Source organism: Macaca fascicularis, chromosome 11 (genome assembly GCF_037993035.2).
Source record: "Macaca fascicularis isolate 582-1 chromosome 11, T2T-MFA8v1.1".
Taxonomy (NCBI): domain Eukaryota; kingdom Metazoa; phylum Chordata; class Mammalia; order Primates; family Cercopithecidae; genus Macaca; species Macaca fascicularis.
The window spans coordinates 139036650-139055587 of NC_088385.1; the positions used below are offsets into that span (position 1 = coordinate 139036650).

At 51.9% G+C, this 18938-nt stretch overlaps 1 protein-coding gene across 11 annotated transcripts; it reads left to right on the forward strand.

Moving 5' to 3' along the window:
- Positions 1–253: 253 nt before the first annotated feature.
- Positions 254–18530, forward strand: PUS1 (pseudouridine synthase 1). Of its 11 annotated transcripts, none has more exons than XM_074008447.1 (7): positions 254–294; positions 974–1202; positions 1348–1535; positions 3479–3616; positions 11346–11448; positions 15949–16640; positions 18177–18530. In XM_074008447.1, exons 4-7 carry the CDS (start codon positions 3575–3577, stop codon positions 18222–18224), a joined length of 885 nt encoding a protein of 294 aa, XP_073864548.1. In that variant the 5' UTR covers positions 254–294; positions 974–1202; positions 1348–1535; positions 3479–3574; the 3' UTR covers positions 18225–18530. The 11 variants fall into 11 exon arrangements, with proteins under 11 accessions (XP_073864548.1, XP_073864547.1, XP_073864545.1 ...); XM_074008445.1 differs by having other exon boundaries at positions 282–853; positions 1348–1776; XM_074008441.1 differs by having other exon boundaries at positions 282–853.
- The last annotated feature ends 408 nt before the right edge of the window (positions 18531–18938 follow it).

Genomic DNA, 18938 nt, shown 5'->3' on the forward strand with positions numbered 1-18938 from the left:
GCGGCGGCGGCGCGACCACTGCTCACACGTTTCGCCGCGCGGCCGCGGTGCCGGATGCGGGAGGGCCTCGTGTCCCGTCCCTGACACCCCCAATCCCCGCCCCCAACACCCCAAAATCCCCGCCCCCAACACCCTAATCTCCGCCCCCATCCCACCCCGCAAATCCCCCTCATCCCTGTCTCCGCCCCGCCACTTCTCCGGAAGAATTTTTGTCCCCGCTCGGCCGCCGTCCAGCCGCTCGTTCCACTTCCGCCTTCGCCCACGTGGTCCGGCTCCGGCTCAGTCAGCCGCGTAGTGAGTGGGGCCTGACGCTAGGCTATCTTCTCTGGTCCCGACGCGGGTGGTCCGGGTCTCTTCGACTCCCGAGGAAAGCCCACTGGGCGGGGAGGGAGGTGAAGGGGCTGGGGAGGTCAGAGGTTAACCTGGGTGTCAGGGGACGTTGGAGTTTATCCGTCAGGGTCCCGGGGCGGTCTGGGGACAGCAGAGGCGGGGCTTGGGCGCGGGGCCCGAGGGGTCAGGGGTCAGCAGGAGCGAGGCTGGGGCATCAAGGTCCGAGAGGTCAGGGGCCAGCAGGAGCGGGCTTGGGGTGTGCGGGTCCGAGAGGTCAGAGGTTAGCTAGAGAGGGGTTGGGGCGCCGGGTTCCCGGAGGTCAGGGGTCAGCAGGAACAGGGCAGCAGCGTCAGGGTCCGAGAGGTTAGGGGTCGGCAGAGGCGGGGCTGGGACCCTGGGGGTCAGGGCTCGGGGGTCAGGGCGGGGTCGGGTTCGCTGGTAGCCTGCGCATGGGCCTCCAGCTTCGCGCGCTGTTGGGAGCCTGCGGACGGTGGACCCTGCGCCTGGGACCGCGTCCGTCCTGGTAATGACCGCGACGCCGGGCGACCCCGCCACGCCCGCCCAGCCCAGCCCACCCGACCCCACCCGACCCCACCCCGCGCGGTGCCGACCGGACCCCCGCTCACGCTGCCCTTCTCCGCAGCTCGCCGCGCATGGCGGGGAACGCGGAGCCACCGCCCGCGGGATCCGCGCGCCCCCAGGATCGGAGGTCCCGCAGTTGCTGGGCCGGGGGTGCCCGCGTCTGGGAGGACGGAGAGCATCCGGCGAAGAAGGTCAAGAGCGATGGGGACGAGGAGCGGCGCGGGAAGCTGCCCAAGCGCAAGATCGTGCTGCTCATGGCCTACTCGGGCAAGGGCTACCACGGCATGCAGGTGTGGCCGCCCGGGAAGCGGCGGGTCCCGCGGGGCTTAGGTGCGGGTGCGGCCGCGGTGGAAGCGGTGGGTCCGGCTGGGTTTAGGTGCAGGCCCAAGCAGCTTTCACTGGTCCTGCTGCACGCGAGCTGCTGCCTTCCATCAGGCCCGGCCCTGCCGCTAACCACTGGGATTTGAGGCGGGATTCACTTGCTGTGTGCTCGAGTCCTCGTCTTTAGGATGGGAGTGCTGACAGCACCTGCTAAATAGGGTGTGAAGATGAGCTAGGTGTACTGACGCTCATTGCTGAGAACAGTGGACAGCGCGTTGCAGCTCAGAAGAGCCTGCCCTCGTGTGCGTTAAAGGGACAGAGCTAAGTATTAAAGTTGTGAGGATTCTCTCCTCAGCCCACTTCCTTTTCTGGAAAGTAGAGGGTGTGGATGCATTCAGGTAGGTGTATTTTTTTTTCTTTTTGAGGCATGGTCTTCCTTTGTGGCCCAGGCTGGAATGCAGTGGTGCATCCACTGCTCGCTGCAGCCTCCACCTTCTGGGCTCAAGAGATCCTCCTACCTCAGCCTCCCAAGCATTGAGGACTGTAAGTGTCCTTGACCTCACGGCCCGAATACTTTTTTTTTTTTTTTTTTTGAGATGGAGTCTCGCTTTGTCGCCCCCAGTGGCGTGATCTCGGCTCACTGCAAGCTCCGCTTCCCAGGTTCACGCCATTCTCCCGCCTCAGCCTCCAGAGTACCTGGGACTACAGGCACCCGCCACCTCGCCCGGCTAGTTTTTTGTATTTTTTTAGTAGAGACGGGGTTTCACCGTGTTAGCCACGATGGTCTCGATCTCCTGACCTCGTGATCCGCCCGTCTCGACCTCCCAAAGTGCTGGGATTACAGGCTTGAGCCACCGCGTCCGGCCTAATTTTTTTTAAAAATTTACAGAAATGGGGTCTTGCTAAGTTTCTTATTATTTATGGGAATGGGGGCTCGCTGTGCTGCCCAGGCTGCTCTCGAACTCCTGGGCTCAAGCCATCCTCCTGCCTCAGCCTCCCCGTGTTGTGATTACAGGCATGAGCCACTGCGACTGGCCTCAGGTAGACGTTCCTTTTGTTCCTTTTTGTAATTAACACTGTGGCTTTGCCTGGTTCTGTGTTCTTTAAGCATCTTTAAGCTTATCCACAGAAGTTCGTGCAGTGCATGCAGTGTCTGACTGAAACAAAAGTTTAAGAAAATAATGCTTAACTTTGGCAGTTGTTGTAACAGCTTTTATGGCGAAAGTTACAAATAATGGATTGCTTTTTTTTTTTGGAAAGAGAGTCTCGCTCTGTCGCCCAGGCTGGAGTGCAGTGGTGGGATTTTGGCTCACTGCAACCTCCACCTCCCGGGTTCCAGTGATTCTTGTGCCTCAGCCTCCCGAGTACCTGGGACTGTAGGCGCCTGCCACCACGCCCGGCTAGTTTTTTATTTTTAGTAGAGACGGGGTTTCACCATGTTGGTCAGGCTGGCCTTGAACTCCTGATCTCAGATTATCCTCCTGCCTCCGTCTCCCAAAGTGCTGGAATTACAGGGGTGAACTACCGAGCCCAGCCAACCACTGTGCACTGCAAACTCTGCCTCCCAGATTCAAGTGATTCTCCTGTCTCAGCCTCTTGAGTAGCTGGAATTAAAAGCATACCTAACTTTTATTTGTATTTTTTTTGAGACAGCGTTTTCTTCTGTCGCCTAGGCTGGAGTTCAGTGGTGCACTATCGGTTCACTGCAGCTTCCACTTCCCAGGTTCAAGCGATTTCTCCTGTCTCAGGAGCCCGCCACCACGCCTGGCTACTTTTTGTATTTTTAGTAGACACAGGGTTTCACTATGTGGGCTAGACTAGTCTCGAACTCCTGACCTCAGGTGATCCACCCGCCTTGGCCTCCCAAAGTGCTGGGATTACAGGTATGAGCCACTGTGCCTGGCCATGGATTACTTTATATCTGATGTTATATTGTTTAAGTATAGGTAGCACCCACGGCACTGACGTCATAACTGACAGATTGTGGAAGTAGGTGTGTACACAGGTTCAGTCAAACCTGCGTTTTGATTCCATTCCACGCTACCCATCCCCTGGCGTGGAACAGCCCGGGCTCAGGGCGAGTGAGCAGAATACAGTGTTTTCATGTGAGCATGGCAGCTCACACTTGTAATCTCAGCGCTTCAGGCCAGAGGAGCGCTTGAGACCAGGAGTTTGAGACCAGCCTGGGCAACATGGCGACCCCCATCTGCAAAATATAAAACCTGTTTTTGTCTCCTTTTTCCAGAGGAATGTTGGGTCCTCACAATTCAAAACAATTGAAGATGACTTGGTGTCTGCCCTCGTCCGGTCAGGCTGTATTCCTGAAAATCATGGCGAGGACATGAGGAAAATGTCCTTCCAGCGCTGCGCCCGGACAGACAAGGTGGGTGACGGCCTTTTCTGCCCCTTCCCGGCTGATACGAGCAGCACCCGGCCCACTTTCCAGCTCAGTGTCCTGACTTGTTGTGCTGCTTCTGAGCACAGATGATGTGCAAATCAAACTAGCCTACACCTTACGTAGGTGAGATGTCCAGGAGCCTGGTCAGCTCAGGTATAGCCGGATCTAGGTGCTTCCTGCCAGCGGGGCTCTGTGTTCTCTCTGGTCTTTGCTTTCTCTTGTGTTGATTCTGTTCTCAGGGACATACATTCCTATGTTGATTCTGTTCTCAGGGACATGCATTCCTGCAGGTGGCCCAGGGGCAGCCGCAACGTCTGCCTTCGACCCTCCAATCAGGCTCACTCTGAGGCAAATGTGATTGTGTGGCTCCGAAGGCAGAGAGCCACACTTGTATGATGCAGCATTCTCTTTTCTTTCCTTTTTTAGAGTCAGGGTCTCATTCTCTTGTCCAGGCTGGAGTGCAGTGGCACGATCCGGGCTCACTGCAGTCTCAAACTCCTGGGCTCACGCAGTCCTCCTGCTTCAGCTTCCCGAGTAGCTGGGTGAATTGGTCTGTTTTCACGCTGTTATAAAGAACTGCCCAAGTTTGGGCAATTTATAAAGAAAGAGGTTTAACTGACTTAGTGCCACATAGCTGGGGAGGCCTCCGGAAACTTAGATCGTGGTGGCAGGCGCGAGAGAGTGAGGAGGGTAAGGGGAAGAGCCCCTTATAAAACCGCCAGATGTTGTGAGAACTCACTCTCGGTTACGAGAACAGCATGGGGGAAACCGTGCGCATGATCCAGTCACCTCCCACCAGGTCTTCCCTAGACATGTGGGGATTATCATGCAACACGAGAATTGGCAGGGACACAGCAAACCATCTCACCGGAACGACAGGCACTCCACCATGCCTGGCTAAATTTTTTTTTTTTAAATATGAGGTCTTGCTATGCTGCCCAGGGGTCTCAAACTCCTGGGCTCTGGTGATTTTCCCACTTTGGCTTCCCAAAGTGCTGGGATTTACAGGCATGAACCACCACATCTGGCTTGAAATTAATAAATAATTCGCTGTATTATAAACTCAGTATATTCAGGATATCCTTATTTCAGTGTGTAATCCATATAAAAATCTCTTCATGGGATAAATGTAATACTGTTTTTGTGTGTGTGCTAAGTCCACACTCATCACATCTCCACCACCCTGGACCCGTTACATGGTCTCAGCTGCGTGGGGCTGGTGACCCAGCACTGACCCTTCAGAACCACAAGGCTGAGTTCCCGTTTCCGAAGGGTTTGCACATCCACCCCGGACGCTGCTGCTGGCTGTGTGGCAGCACATGCCAAGTGGTCCTGTGACGCCACATTGCTGTGCTTGGAACTGAACCATGGGATTGGATGTGGGCAGAGTGGCCCGCCACAGGGAATGGAGATGTCTTTAAGGAGGGACCCAGTGTAGGGTCCAGCCCTACAGGGCCTGTGGGTTTTCTTTCGTGTGCAGAGACGAGAGATCGTAGAAAAATAAAGACATGAGACAGAGAGATGGAAGGAAGGACAGCTGGGCCCAGGGGACCACTGCCACCAGTGTGTGGAGTCTGGTGGTGGTCCTGAATGCCCGGTGCACTGCTGTTTATTATATACAAGGCAAGGGGGCAGGGTAAGGGGTATGAGTCGTCTCAAGTGATGGATAAGGGCACACGAGTGACGTGTCCATGGGACGGGGGTCTTTCCCTTTGTGGTAGCTGAGGCGGAGAGGGGGACAGCATACATCAGCATTTCTTCTATGCGCTTGTCAGAAAGATCAAAGACTTTAATGCTTTCACTAATTCTGCTACTGCTATCTTCTAAGAACTTAAAAGGAGGAGCCAGATGTACAGGCGGAACATGAAAGTGACAAGGAGTGTGACCTTTGAAGCACAGCCCCACAGGAGACGTTTAAGCCTCCGGATGACTGCGGGCAGGCCTGGGTCATGTCAGGCCTCCCACGAGAGGTGGTGGAGCAGAGTGTTCTCTGACTGCCCCAGGGAAAGGGAGACTCCCTTTCCCGGTCTGCTAAGTAGCAGGTGCCTTCCCAGGCACTGGCGCTACCACTAGACCAAGCAGCCCTTATCTGGGAGTGACCGAGGACTCACACTCTTGTCTTCTGGTCACCTCTCACAGTGTCCCTTCAGCTCCTGACTCTGTATGGCCTGGTTTTTCCTAGGTTATAATTATAGAACAGAGATTATTATAATAATAAAGAACAATACTACAAATATTGATATTATTTATAATCATATCTGTATCCTATTTCTAGTATAACTTTTCTTATTCTAATTATTTTCTTTATTATACTGGAACAGCTCGTGCCTTCAGTCTCTCGCCTCGGCACCTGGGTGGCTTGTCGCCCGCAGCCCAACATTTGGCAGACAGGGACAGCACAGCTGGAGAAAACAGATAGCTTTTCTGTAGCATGTAGAAGGCATCAGTGAATGTGATACGTGTCATCCTTGCCTGTCAGAGTATCTGGCTCTAACATGGCTCTCAGGCTGTCTGAGGGCATTGAGGGTCTCTCAGAGACATAACTTTTTGCCGGTCAGGATCCCCAGGAATCTGAATAAAGCTATGGCTCTTGTTCCCACAAACACCTAGTTTCAAAGGCACACAGGTCCCTGGGGATCCATGGACGCATGCTGGAGCCATCGTGTAGAGGGGAGAACACAAGAGGGACCCACAAGTTCGCTCCTAGTGGGTGATGCATTTGATGGCCCAAGGTAGAGAGTTCTGTGGGTCTTACTATTTCCATTTTCTTTTTGATTCTCCATTTACAGCTCTCTGATTGTTTTTAGGGAAGAAGAAAGTAACAATTTGTTCAAGCTGATGAAGAGAGCATTTCAAAATAGGGTCCTTGTATTTATTTTTAGTTCTGCTGTTATTAGAGAGAGAGTTTCGTTCTAATATGTTTTCTCACTTGCAATTGGAAAACCTGCAGAAGTAGATCCATGAGGCCGACGTGGTCGCACCCGAGTGCCCTGCCCTTCGGGTGAAAACAGTAACATCTTACAATTTTTATTATTTATTTGTTTATTTATTTTTGAGACAGTTTCACTCTTGTTGCCCAGGCTGAAGTGCAATGGCGGGATCTCAGCTCACCGCAACCTCCACCTCCGGGGTTCAAGCCATTCTTCTGCCTCAGCCTCCCAAATAGCTGGGACTACAGGCATGTGCCAACAAGCCTGGCTAATTTTGTATTTTTAGTAGAGATGGGGTTTCTCCATGTTGATCAGGCTGGTCTCGAACTCCTGACCTCAGGTGATCCGCCCTCCTCGGCCTCCCAAAATGCTGGGATAGCAGGTGTGAGCCGCCATGCCCGGCCTATTATTTTTTTTTGTGTGTGTGTATTTCTGCTGTTTAACATTTTGTTTTTGTTTCAGATTTTAAAAATAGCTTTATTGAAATATAATTCACTCTTGGCCGGGCGCGGTGGCTCATGCCTGTAATCCCAGCACTTTGGGAGTCTGAGGCGGGTGGATCACTTGAGGTCAGGAATTTGAGACCAGCCTGGCCAACATGGAGAAACCATGTCTCTACTAAAAATACAAAATTAGCCGGGTGTGGTGGTGGGTGCCTGTAATCCCAACTACTCAGGAGGCCGAGGCAGGAGAATTGTGTGAACCTGGGAGGCGGAGGTTGCAGTGAGCCAAGATGGTGCACTCCAGCCTAGGTGACAGAGTGAGACTCCATCTCAAAAAAAATAGCAAAAAAAGAAATAGAATTCACTCTTATACAGTTGACCCATTGAAAGTGTACAGTTCAGGCCAGGTGTGGTGGCTTATGCCTGTAATCCCAGCACTCTGGGAGGCCAAGGCGGGTGGATCACCTGAGTTCAGGAGTTCGAGACCAGCCTGGTCAGTATGGTAAAACCCCGTCTCTACTAAAAATACAAAAATTAGCCAGGTGTGGTGGCACATGCCTGTAATCCCAGCTACTCAGGAGGCTGAGGCAGGAGAATCGTTTGAATCCGAGAGGTGGAGGTTGCAGTGAGCTGAGATCGTGCCATTATATTCCAGCCTGAGCAACAAGAGTGAAACTTCATCTGAAAACAAAACGAAAAAACCTAAAAGAAAGTGTACGGTTCAAGCTGGGTGTGGTGGCTCACACCTGTAATCCCAGTACTTTGGGAGGCCAAAGTGGATGGATCACTTGAGGCCGGGAGTTCGAGACCAGCCTGGCCAACATGACAAAATCCCATCTCTACTAAAGATACAAAAATTAGCCAGGCGTGGTGAGTCACACCTGTAATCCCAGCTACTTGCGAGGCTGAGGCATGAGAATCTCTTGAACACAGAAGACGAAGGTGGCAGTGAGTCGAGATTGCATCACTGAGCTCCAGCCTGGCAAAAAAAAAAAAAGAAGAAGAACGTATACAGTTCAGTGGTTCCAGTATATTCACAGAGCTGTGCAGCCATCACCACAGCCAGACATAGGCCATCCCAGAGATACCGGGTGTCCCTCTGCTGTTGTCCCTACCCCCCCAGGATGTCTCCGATATTCTCACTTCAACTTCTTGTCAGTACAAAGTGTTTGGCAATGAGATGTATTTTCTTTCCCTTTTTAGGCGCTAAGTCTTTGAAATCTGTTGTGTATTTACCTAAAGTCATCTTGTTTCAGAACAGCTCGTTTCCTTCTGTCACGTTCCATGTGTGGGTCTGGCCAGTGGAACATCTCAACAGTTTTACTCTCCAACTTTTTATTTTGAAAATTTCATACCTTCATAAAAGTCTTTTTTTTTTTTTTTTTTTTTTTCTTTTGAGACGGAGTCTTGTTCTGTCGCCCAGGCTGGAGTGCAGTGGCCGGATCTCAGCTCACTGCAAGCTCCGCCTCCCGGGTTCACGCCATTCTCCTGCCTCAGCCTCCCGAGTAGCTGGGACTACAGGCGCCCGCCACCTCGCCCGGCTAGTTTTTTTTTTTTGTATTTTAGTAGAGACGGGGTTTCACCGTGTTAGCCAGGATGGTCTCGATCTCCTGACCTCGTGATCCGCCCGTCTCGGCCTCCCAAAGTGCTGGGATTACAGGCTTGAGCCACCGCGCCCGGCCTTTTTTGTATTTTTTTTTTTTTTTTTTTTTGAGACAGAGTCTCGCTCTGTCGCCCAGGCTGGAGTGCAGTGGCCGGATCTCAGCTCACTGCAAGCTCCGCCTCCCGGGTTCACGCCATTCTCCTGCCTCAGCCTCCCGAGTAGCTGGGACTACAGGCGCCCGCCACCACGCCCAGCTAGTTTTTTGTATTTTTTAGTAGAGACGGGGTTTCACCGTGTTAGCCAGGATGGTCTCGATCTCCTGACCTCGTGATCCGCCCGTCTCGGCCTCCCAAAGTGCTGGGATTACAGGCGTGAGCTACCGCGCCCGGCCCATAAAATCTTAATGATAATACCGTGAGCACCCACATAGTCTTCCCAGATTCACCAAGGTTAGGTTTTTACCATATTGGCATAGTTGTGTGTGTGTGTGTGTTTCAATTCATTTTATTTTTTGAGATGGAGTTTCACTCTTGTTGCCCAGGTTGGAGTTCAATGGCATGATCTCGGCTCACTGCAACCTCCATCTCCCGGGTTCAAGTGATTCTCCAGCCTCAGCCTCCCAAGTAGCTGGGATTGCAGGCGCCCGCCACCACTCCAGCTAATTTGTTGTATTTTTAGTAAAAACAGGGTTTCCCATGTTGGTAAGGCTGGTCTTGAACGACTGACTTCAGGTGATCCGCTTGCCCCGGCCTCCCAAAGTGCTAGGATTACAGGCGTGAGCCACCGTACCCGACCCGTTTTTTTTGTTTGTTTTCTTTTTATTTATCTTTCTTTACCTTTTTTGAGACAGAATCGTGCTGTGTTGCCCAGGCTGGTCTCGAACTCTTGGGCTCAAGCCATCTTCCCACCTTAGCCTCCTGAAGTACTGGGATAATGAATGAGAGCCACTGTGCCTGGCCTTTTTTTTTTTTTTTTGAGACGGAGTCTCGCTCTGTCGCCCAGGCTGGAGTGCAGTGGCCGGATCTCAGCTCACTGCAAGCTCTGCCTCCCGGGTTCACGCCATTCTCCTGCCTCAGCCTCCTGAGTAGGTGGGACTACAGGCGCCCGCCACCTCGCCCGGCTAGTTTTTTGTATTTTTTAGTAGAGACGGGGTTTCACCGTGTTAGCCAGGATGGTCTCGATCTCCTGACCTCGTGATCTGCCTGTCTCTGCCTCCCAAAGTGCTGGGATTACAGGCGTGAGCCACGGCGCCCAGCCGTACCTGGCCTTTTGTATCTTAAAATGGAACCATTTGAGAGTAAGTTGCAGACATCATCACCCTTTACCCTGAAACATCTTAACATGAGTCTCCTAGGGACTGTGACATCCTTCAGCAACCTCACACTATAAATTATTACGCGTGTGAAATTCAGCATTGATAGAGTACCACCGTCTGACATGTCTAAAGTTGGAAACTGTCTTTTCTGTTTTCTTTTTCTTCAGCTTCTTTGTGGCATGCCTTTTATTTTTGTTAATTGGTTGGGGATCTAATCTAGGATCATTATTGGCATTCAGTTATCATGTCTCTAGAGCTTCCTTTAATCGGAAGCGATCTCCTTGGCCCGGCATGGTTGCTCACGCCTGTAATCCCAGCACTTTGTGAGACTGAGGTGGGAGGATCACTTGAGGACAGGAGTTCCAGACCAGTCTGGGCAACATAGCAAGACACTGTCTCTACAAAAAAATGTAAAAAATTCTCCAGACATTGTGGTGCCTGCCTGTAGTCTCAGCTACTTGGGAGGCTGGGGTGGGAGGATTGCTCGAACCTGGGAGGTCGAGGTTGCTGTGAGCCAAGATGGCAACACTGCATTCCAACCTGGGTGACAGACCAAACCTTGTCTCAAAAAGAACCTGACAAAAAATCTATAGAAACTTACTTTAAAAAAGAGGTATAATATACAACAGTAAAGCGTGCTAGTCTTAAGCATAAGCTTGATCAGTTTTTACCTGTGTACCCACTGCCTGTCCCCAGAAGGCCCCTCCCTGTCCCCCAGGGCCACTGCTGTTCTGACTCCAGTGGGGACCACCTCCTCACTCTGCCCTTGGTTCTAAGTTGTGTTTTCTCTTTTCCCCAATCCTTGGGAGTCATATCTTTTTTTTTTTTTTTTTTGAGGTAGAATCTGACTCTGTCACCCAGGCTGGAGTGCAGTGGCAGGATCTTGGCTCATTGCAACCTCCAACCTCCCAGGCTGAAGTGATTCTCCCGCCTCAGCCTCCTGAGTAGCTGGGACTACAGGTGCACGCTACAAAACCCTGCTAATTTTTTGTATGTTTAGTAGAGATCAGGTTTCACCGTGTTGGCCAGGCTGGTCTCAAACTCCTGACCTCAGATGATCTGCTTGCCTCAGCCTCCCAAAGTGCTGGGATTACAGGCGTGAGCCACTGCGCCTGGGTGGGGGTCATATCTTATGTGGGACTTTGCTTTCTGTCTGCACAGAGTCATATTTATGCTCCCTCATTTAATGTTTTCTCTTGGGCTTTGAATTCATTCGTAATAGTTTATTTTATAAGTGCTCCTGCACACACTCCGTTGGCAGATAGAGCTTTATTTTTATATCGGATGATTCCCTCCAGATGCGTTTCTAACAGCAGAATTCATGTGTGAAACAACACAAGGTCCGCGTCGTCCTTCTGTCTCAGAGACCAGTGTGCAAGGCCTGAGAGACCCACCTTCCGTCCCCGTTCTGCTCTCTTTACAGGGTGTTTCCGCAGCCGGCCAGGTGGTATCCCTGAAGGTGTGGCTGATTGACGACATTCTAGAAAAGATCAACAGCCACCTTCCCTCTCACATTCGGATCCTGGGTAAGTCTTGCAGTGCTGGCGGCCACACGCCTGGTTGTAGATGGTCTTGCAGAGACACGAGGCTATGCATGCTCTTGCCTTTTCCACCTGTCACTGATGCAGAAGTGTAGTCAGAGTTGCCTTGCAGCTGGTTCTGACCTTCTTCAGAAACGGGAGCAACGGGGCCGGGCGCGGTGGCTCAGCCTGTAATCCCAGCACTTTGGGAGGCCGAGACGGGTGGATCACGAGGTCAGGAGATTGAGACCATCCTGGCTAACCCGGTGAAACCCCGTCTCTACTAAAAAAAATACAAAAAAAACTAGCTGGGCGAGGTGGCGGGCGCCTGTAGTCCCAGCTACTCGGGAGGCTGAGGCAGGAGAATGGCGTAAACCCGGGAGGCGGAGCTTGCAGTGAGCTGAGATCCGGCCACTGCACTCCAGCCTGGGCGACAGAGCGAGACTCCGTCTCAAAAAAAAAAAAAAAAAAAAAAAAAGAAACGGGAGCAACTAGACAGGAGTAGAAGGCTTCTCATTTGCAGTGCTTGTGGCCACACGGGTGCCTTGTTTTTATCAAACACTGGATGTGAAAATCCAAATTTGTGGTTAAAATGAACAGTTGTTCCCTTTTATGGCAGTACTGATAAATGGAATTTTTAGGCCTTCTTAAAATGGAACTCTCTGCCTTTTAAGTGGCAGGTACAGGTAACTTAACGTACATACATTGATTCCTTCATTGATTCATTTATTCTGTTTGTTTTTTGAGAGTCTCACTCTGTCACCCAGGCTGGAGTCCAGTGGTGTGATCATGGCTCACTGCAGCCTCCGCCTCCCAGGTTCAAGTGGTCCTCAGCCTCCTCAGTAACTGGAACTACAAGGTTGTGCCACCACGCTTAATTTTTGAGTTTGTAGAGATGGGGTCTCATTTTGTTGCCCAGGCTGGTCTTGAACTCCTGGGCTCAAGGGATCCTCCTGCCTTGGCCTCCCAGAAGCCACTTATATTGAATGTATTGATAGGTGTGGCTGGGCGTGAATCTATCATCTTGCTCTGTTTTCTTTTCCTTTTTGTTTTGGTGTAATCCCAAGAAAACAGAACTGTTGTTTACCTGACTGGTCTGCTTGGAGAAAGGTGTTTACAGGGTCTTGTTCTATAGCCCAGGCTGGAGTTGCGATCACAGTTCACTGTAGCATTGACCACCTGGGCTCATGCGATCCTCCCGCCTCAGCCTGCAAGCACATGCCACCACAGCCGGCTAAATTTTAATTTTTTTGGTAGAGATGGGGTTTCGCCATGTTGCCCAGGCTGGTCTCAAACTCCTAGGCTCAATCAGTCTACCTGCCTCAGTCTTCCAAAGTGTTGGGATTACAGGCGTGAGCTGCTGTGCCCGGCCCACAGCCTGACTATTTTAAGATTCATCCATGCTGTTGTGTATGTCAGCAGTCTGTTCCTTCTCATTGCTGCGGGTGCTCCATTCTGCGATGTATCACGGATTGTTTATACACAACCTGCTGATGACACTGGGTGATTTCCAGTTTTGGGCTGTTAGAAGTAAAGCCACTGTGAACATTTATGTATGAGTCATAAATAGGATTCAGTAATCCCTGTTGATTTTACCCACTGTTAAGTTTTTATTTTTACTTTTTTGTGACGGAGTCTTGTTCTGTTGCCCAGGCTGGAATGCAGTGGTGTGATCTCGGCTCACTGCAACCTCCACCTGCCTCCTGGGTTCAAGCGATTCTCCCACCTTGGCCTTCCCAGTAGCTGGGATTACAAGCACGTGCCACCACGCCCGGCTAATTTTGTCTTTTTAGTGAATACAGGGTTTCTCCATGTTGGTCAGGCTGGTCTTGAACTCTCGACCTCAGGTGATCCACCTGCGTTGACCTCCTGAAGTGCTGGGATTACCAGCAGCTGGGGATTACAGGCGTGAGCCACCACACCCGACAATAGTTTTATTTTTGTTATGCTGGGCTTCCTCTGCCTTCTGAGGATAATTTCCTCCTGAGAAACTTCCCATAGAATAAGTCCTCTGAAAGTTGCGTTTGAGTTCTCTTCCCATTCATTTGCATGGAAAATACTTGAGTATTCTGTAGATTAATCCCTATCATGCTCAACAGTGCCACATCTGTGCAGTTGTTGGATAGTCGCTGTCACCCACACGCCGCGGTGCAGGCCAGCAGGGCCCTCCCCAGGTCTGCAGTGTGGCCATCTGCTGGCACTTTGCAGCCTTTCTTAGCAGTTATGTCTGGAACAACCAGAATTATGCTTGCAGCGCATCCTTGTGATGTTTAGTGTTTATGAAATGGAATCTTTAAAACCAAAAAAAAACAAAAAAGTCACTCAGAAACAAACATGACTGGAGACAAAAGCACGAGACATGCAATGCCAGCGCCCATGGGATCCATGTGACTAGCGACCCGGGCCGGGCAGGCTGTGTGGAGGCACCCCACTGCTTGTGAGGTCACAAGGCCCAGGCCAATCCTTGTAAATGGGAAACCATAGTTGGGTGTTAAATCAGACTCCTGGCTGGGTGCGGTATCCAACACCTGTAATCCCAGCATTGTGGGAGGCTGAGGTGGGCGGATCACCAGGTCAGGAGTTCAAATACAAAAGTTAGCTGGGCGTGGTGGCAGGTGCCTGTAATCCCAGCTACTCAGGAGGCTGAGACAGGAGAATCACTTAAACTCGGGAGGCGGAGGTTGCAGTGAGCCGAGACTGCATCACTGTACTCCAGCTTGGGCAACAGAGTGAGACTCCATCTCAAAAAAAAAAAAATCAGACTCCTGAGGTGAGGTGGAATCCCAGCAGCCGGAGGGGCCTGCATGTCTCAGCCACAATGCAAGCTCCTGGAGGAGGTGTGCAGCCCAGCAGAGGCAAGTCCAGGCAGGGCTTTCTCCTCCTAGCCCCTGAAGTTGGTGCCCTCAGTGAGGGTTACTCTTCTAGAATTCTTCCATTTAAACATAGATGTCCTCAACAGATTGGATCCCCCTGCATGCAGGTCTTCATTTGTCTTTAATTTTTGCTTATTCAATATTCAACAAATACTCACTGAACACCTGTGGGGTGCTGCTAGCGCTCAAGGCATCTTGGAGGGGCCGTGCCCTCAGTTCTTGGAGACTTGTCCCTGGCCTGCGGGGCTGCATCCTTTTTTATCCTGCGAATATTCTGGCATTTATTAGGTCAGCCTGCAGTTGCTGGAATTCTAAGGTGGTTTCCAGTGTTTTTTGTTGTTGCAAACAGTGCTGCCTGTATGGCCTTGTCTGTAGAATTCACACGACTTCTGAGCTGGGGTTACACCCTTCCCCTACATCTGGGGTTTTATTCCAGGTGGGCTGCGCCAGTTCACACTGGATCCTTTGCCAGCACTGGGTTTTAACACACCCTTTGTTTTTGTTGTTTGGATATGTGTTTAATTCTGAGATTAAGTATGCTACAGATTTAGAGTTTAGTGCACAAAAGCCCAATTCCTTTGTTTTAACAATTTTTTTTTTGCTTTTATTATTATTATTATTATTTTTTGATGGAGTCTCGCTCTGTTGCCCAGGCTGGAGTGCAGTGGTATGGTCTCAGCTCACTGCAAGCTCCATCTCCCGGGTTCACACCATTCTCCTGCCTCAGCCTCCTGAGTAGCTGGGACTACAGGCACCTGCCACCACGCCTGGCTAATTTTCTGTATTTTTAGTAGAGATGGAGTTTCACCCTGTTAGCCAGGGTGGTCTTGATCTCCTGACCTCGTGATCCGCCCACCTCAGACTCCCGAAGTGCTGGGATTACAGGTGTGAGCCACCGCTCCTGGCGTATTGTTAATTATTTTTTGAGACAGAGTCTCGCTCTGACGCACAGGCTGGAGTGCAGTGGCACGATCTCAGCTCACTGCAACCTCCTCCTCATGGGTGCAAGCAATTCTCCTGCCTCAGCCTCCCGAGTAGCTGGGATTACAGGTGCCCGCCACCATGCCTGGCTAATTTTTGTATTTTTAATAGAGACAGGGTTTTGCCATGTTGCCCAGGCTGGTCTCAAACTCCTGACCTAGTGATCCACCCGCCTTGGCCTCCCAAAGTGCTGGGATTACAGGCATGAGCCACTGCACCGTGCCTAGCTGCTTTTATTATTTTAAATTCATGCATAATAATTATACACACTTATGTACAATAATGTGTGATATTTCCAGTCATGTGTAATGATCAAATAGGGCAATTAGCATAAATAGATCCATCACTCCAAGCATTTATCATTTCTTTGTATTGGAGACGTTTTGTATCTTCTCGCTATTGGAAAATTACAATAAATGGTTGTAAATTCAGTCACTTTATAGAGCACTGCACCTGTCCCTTGTGTCCACTGTCCTCCTGTGCCTGTTCCCCAACCTGTGGCTGTCCCCTCCCCAGAGAAGCCGATGCTTGCTGGAGCTTGGTTGGTGCTCTGGGTGAGGAGACGCTGGGGCTCACGCTGTGCTCAGGCCGCTCCCTGGTCATCCAGGCACTTCTCACCTGCCTCTCTCCTCACTGGTCACCTCTCTCCTAGGACTGAAGCGGGTCACAGGCGGGTTTAACTCCAAGAACAGATGTGATGCCAGGACCTATTGCTACCTGCTGCCCACGTTTGCCTTTGCGCACAAGGACCGGGACGTACAGGATGAGACCTACCGCCTGAGCGCCGAGACGCTGCAGCAGGTCAACAGGCTCCTGGCCTGCTACAAGGGCACGCACAACTTCCACAATTTCACCTCGCAGAAGGGGCCACAGGAGCCCAGCGCCCGCCGCTACATCCTGGAGATGTACTGCGAGGAACCCTTTGTGCGGGAGGGCCTGGAGTTCGCAGTGATCAGGGTGAAGGGCCAGAGCTTCATGATGCATCAGATCCGGAAGATGGTTGGCCTGGTGGTGGCCATTGTGAAGGGTTATGCCCCTGAGAGTGTGCTGGAACGCAGCTGGGGCACAGAGAAGGTGGACGTGCCCAAGGCGCCGGGACTTGGCCTGGTCCTGGAGAGGGTGCACTTCGAGAAGTACAACCAGCGCTTTGGCAACGATGGGCTGCATGAGCCGCTGGACTGGGTGCAGGAGGAGGGCAAGGTCACAGCCTTCAAGGAGGAGCACATCTACCCCACCATCATCGGCACTGAGCGAGATGAACGCTCCATGGCCCAGTGGCTGAGCACCCTGCCCGTCCACAACTTCAGTGCTACCGCTCTCACGGCAGCTGGCACAGGCGCCAAGGTAGGGACACAGTCCCAGCAGTGCTCAGCACAGGCCCACATTGTTCCCATTGTACAGAGGAGGGAGCCGAGGCACAGAGAAGTGTGTCACTTCCCCCAAGGCCACACAGTGGCTGCAGGAGCAGGGCCAGGCAGTCTTGAGGTGTTCCTTGTCTGCCTGCCTGCGCCACCCGCTTGCTCCACCAGGTGCTTTTCGACTCTGGGAGGGCCACCCCGGGTCAGGCTTGCTGCCGGCACGCCTACTATGGACCTGGCACGGAGCGTAATCAGCGGCTAGACAGCTGCGGACTGTAGCTTAGAACTGGAACATACGGGATTGTACGTGCAGGAGCTAAAAGCTAAGTGAATGAAATTGTCATTCTCAGTTCTTTGCTCTGGGGTGAGAGATGTCCCCAAAACCCGAGTTCTTTCTTTTTTTTTTTTTTTTTTGACACAGAGTCTCGCTCTGTTGCCCAGGCTGGAGCGCAGTGGTGCGATCTTGGCTCACTGCAAGCCCTGCCTCCTGGGTTCACATCATTCTCCTGCCTCAGCCTCCCTAGTAGCTGGGACTACAGGTGCCCACCAGCACTCCCGGCTAATTTTTTGTATTTTCAGTAGAGATGGGGTTTCACTGTGTTAGTCAGGATGGTCTTGAACTCCTGACCTTGTGATCCACCCACCTCAGCCTCCCAAAGTGCCGGGATTCCAGGTGTGAGCCGCCGCGGTCGGCCAGCCTGAGTTCTTTCATGGTGGCCCAGTGAGGTTTCAAAGGGTGACATCCCAGGCAGGGCTCAGGGAGATTCTTCGTGTCCCGGTATCTGTGAAAACAGAGTCCTTCCTGCATACCTGGGTGGCAAATTCAGTGTGTGCAGGCCCCAGGGAGGTAGGGTGGGCAGGCGAGGGGCCAGGCACCTGGCGAGCCGTCCTATAGATGGGGCAGTGAGAGGCCCCCAGTCCGGGGACGGCAGGGAGTAGGGGGCCAGCGGTGGCCAGGAGCCCTCGTTTCATCTGAAGGGGATACTCGTGGCTCAGTGGCAGCTGGTGGTGGCCATGTTGGAATGTGACAGTGACCGCATGCTTAAATGTTGTCGAGGGAAACCAGCGTTGCACACTGGTATGGGAAATCTTCCCCTTTTTAAGTGCTGGTAGTTAATTTTTCCCAAGCCCAGTGCAGGCTAAATACAGTGCAGGTGCCAATTTGGCCTGGGCCAGTGGATTGCTGTTGACACCACTGATGACAGGCATATATACCCCCGAGGCACCTGCATTTGTTGAGTTTCCAAATGGCTCCATTTTATTTTCTGCTGTGGTCAGTGCAGCCTGTGAGAATGTGAAGGAGCCCAACAAAGGCCCTTCTAGTGTCCCCAGCCCTTGCCTTTCCCTGTGCAGGTTCCTGACCTGGTTAAGAGATGACCGAGAACAAACGCCAGCCTCTGCCCCGATGAGGGAATGGTGGGGGCAGGGCTTCTGTGCCGAGCCTGTCATGGGCACCTCCGGGCATTCAGGAGCAGTGGGGAGAGTGCTTGCCTCTCATTCTCCATGTGCTCTTCTTCTGCAGGTGCCCAGTCCCCTGGGAGGCAGCGAAGGGGACGGAGACACCGACTGAGGCGGTGGGAGCTGCCCACCAGAGTGCCTCTGAGCAGCTCACAGTGTGTGCCCAGGCGTGCCATCCCTGTGGGCAGCAAGAAGCTGGGATCGCTGCAGCCATGTTTTCCCAGCCATGAGAACCATGGTTTCTCAGGGCTGCCTGGCAGATGTGGCCTGGCGTCGTAACCTCAGGACCTTTCCTTGTAGGAACAGCCTTTCTCGAATCTATTTTCAGCTCTTGCATTGCACAGATGAACCTCAGCATGTAAATAACTATTTTTTTAAAGAAGTGATTTTCTTATTAAACAAGTACAAATTTTGCTTAGTCAGTCCTTCGTTTGCCTTTTTCTTAGTCTTTTTTTACATTTTTTTCATTCAGAGAGATGAGCAGAGCATGTTATCCTGTTGAGAACAGGCCTGAGGCAGGCCCGGGAGGTTGCTCAGCCTGTAATCCCAGCACTTTGGGAGGCTGAGGTGGGCAGATCGCTTGAGTACAGGAGTTCCAGACCAGCCTGGGTAAAATGGTGAAACCGCATCTCTGCAAAAAATTAACTGGGCATGGCGGCGTGCCCTGTAGTTCAGCTGCTCAGGAGGCTGAGGTGGGAGGATTGCCTGAGTCTGGGGAAGTCGACGCTGTCCTGATCGCCACTGCACTAACAAAAAACAACAACAAAAAAACCGGCCAGGCACGGTGGCTCATGCCTGTAATCCCAACACTTTGGGAGGCCGAGGT

Coding starts and splice junctions, on each gene's coding strand:
- PUS1 (XM_045366303.3), top strand. CDS start 780: ATGGGCCTCCAGCTTCGCGCGCTGTTGGGAGCCTGCGGACGGTGGACC. Junction 11,449..15,948: donor CTCTCACATTCGGATCCTGG/GTAAGTCTTGCA, acceptor CCTCTCTCCTAG/GACTGAAGCGGGTCACAGGC. Junction 16,641..18,176: donor CAGCTGGCACAGGCGCCAAG/GTAGGGACACAG, acceptor CTTCTTCTGCAG/GTGCCCAGTCCCCTGGGAGG.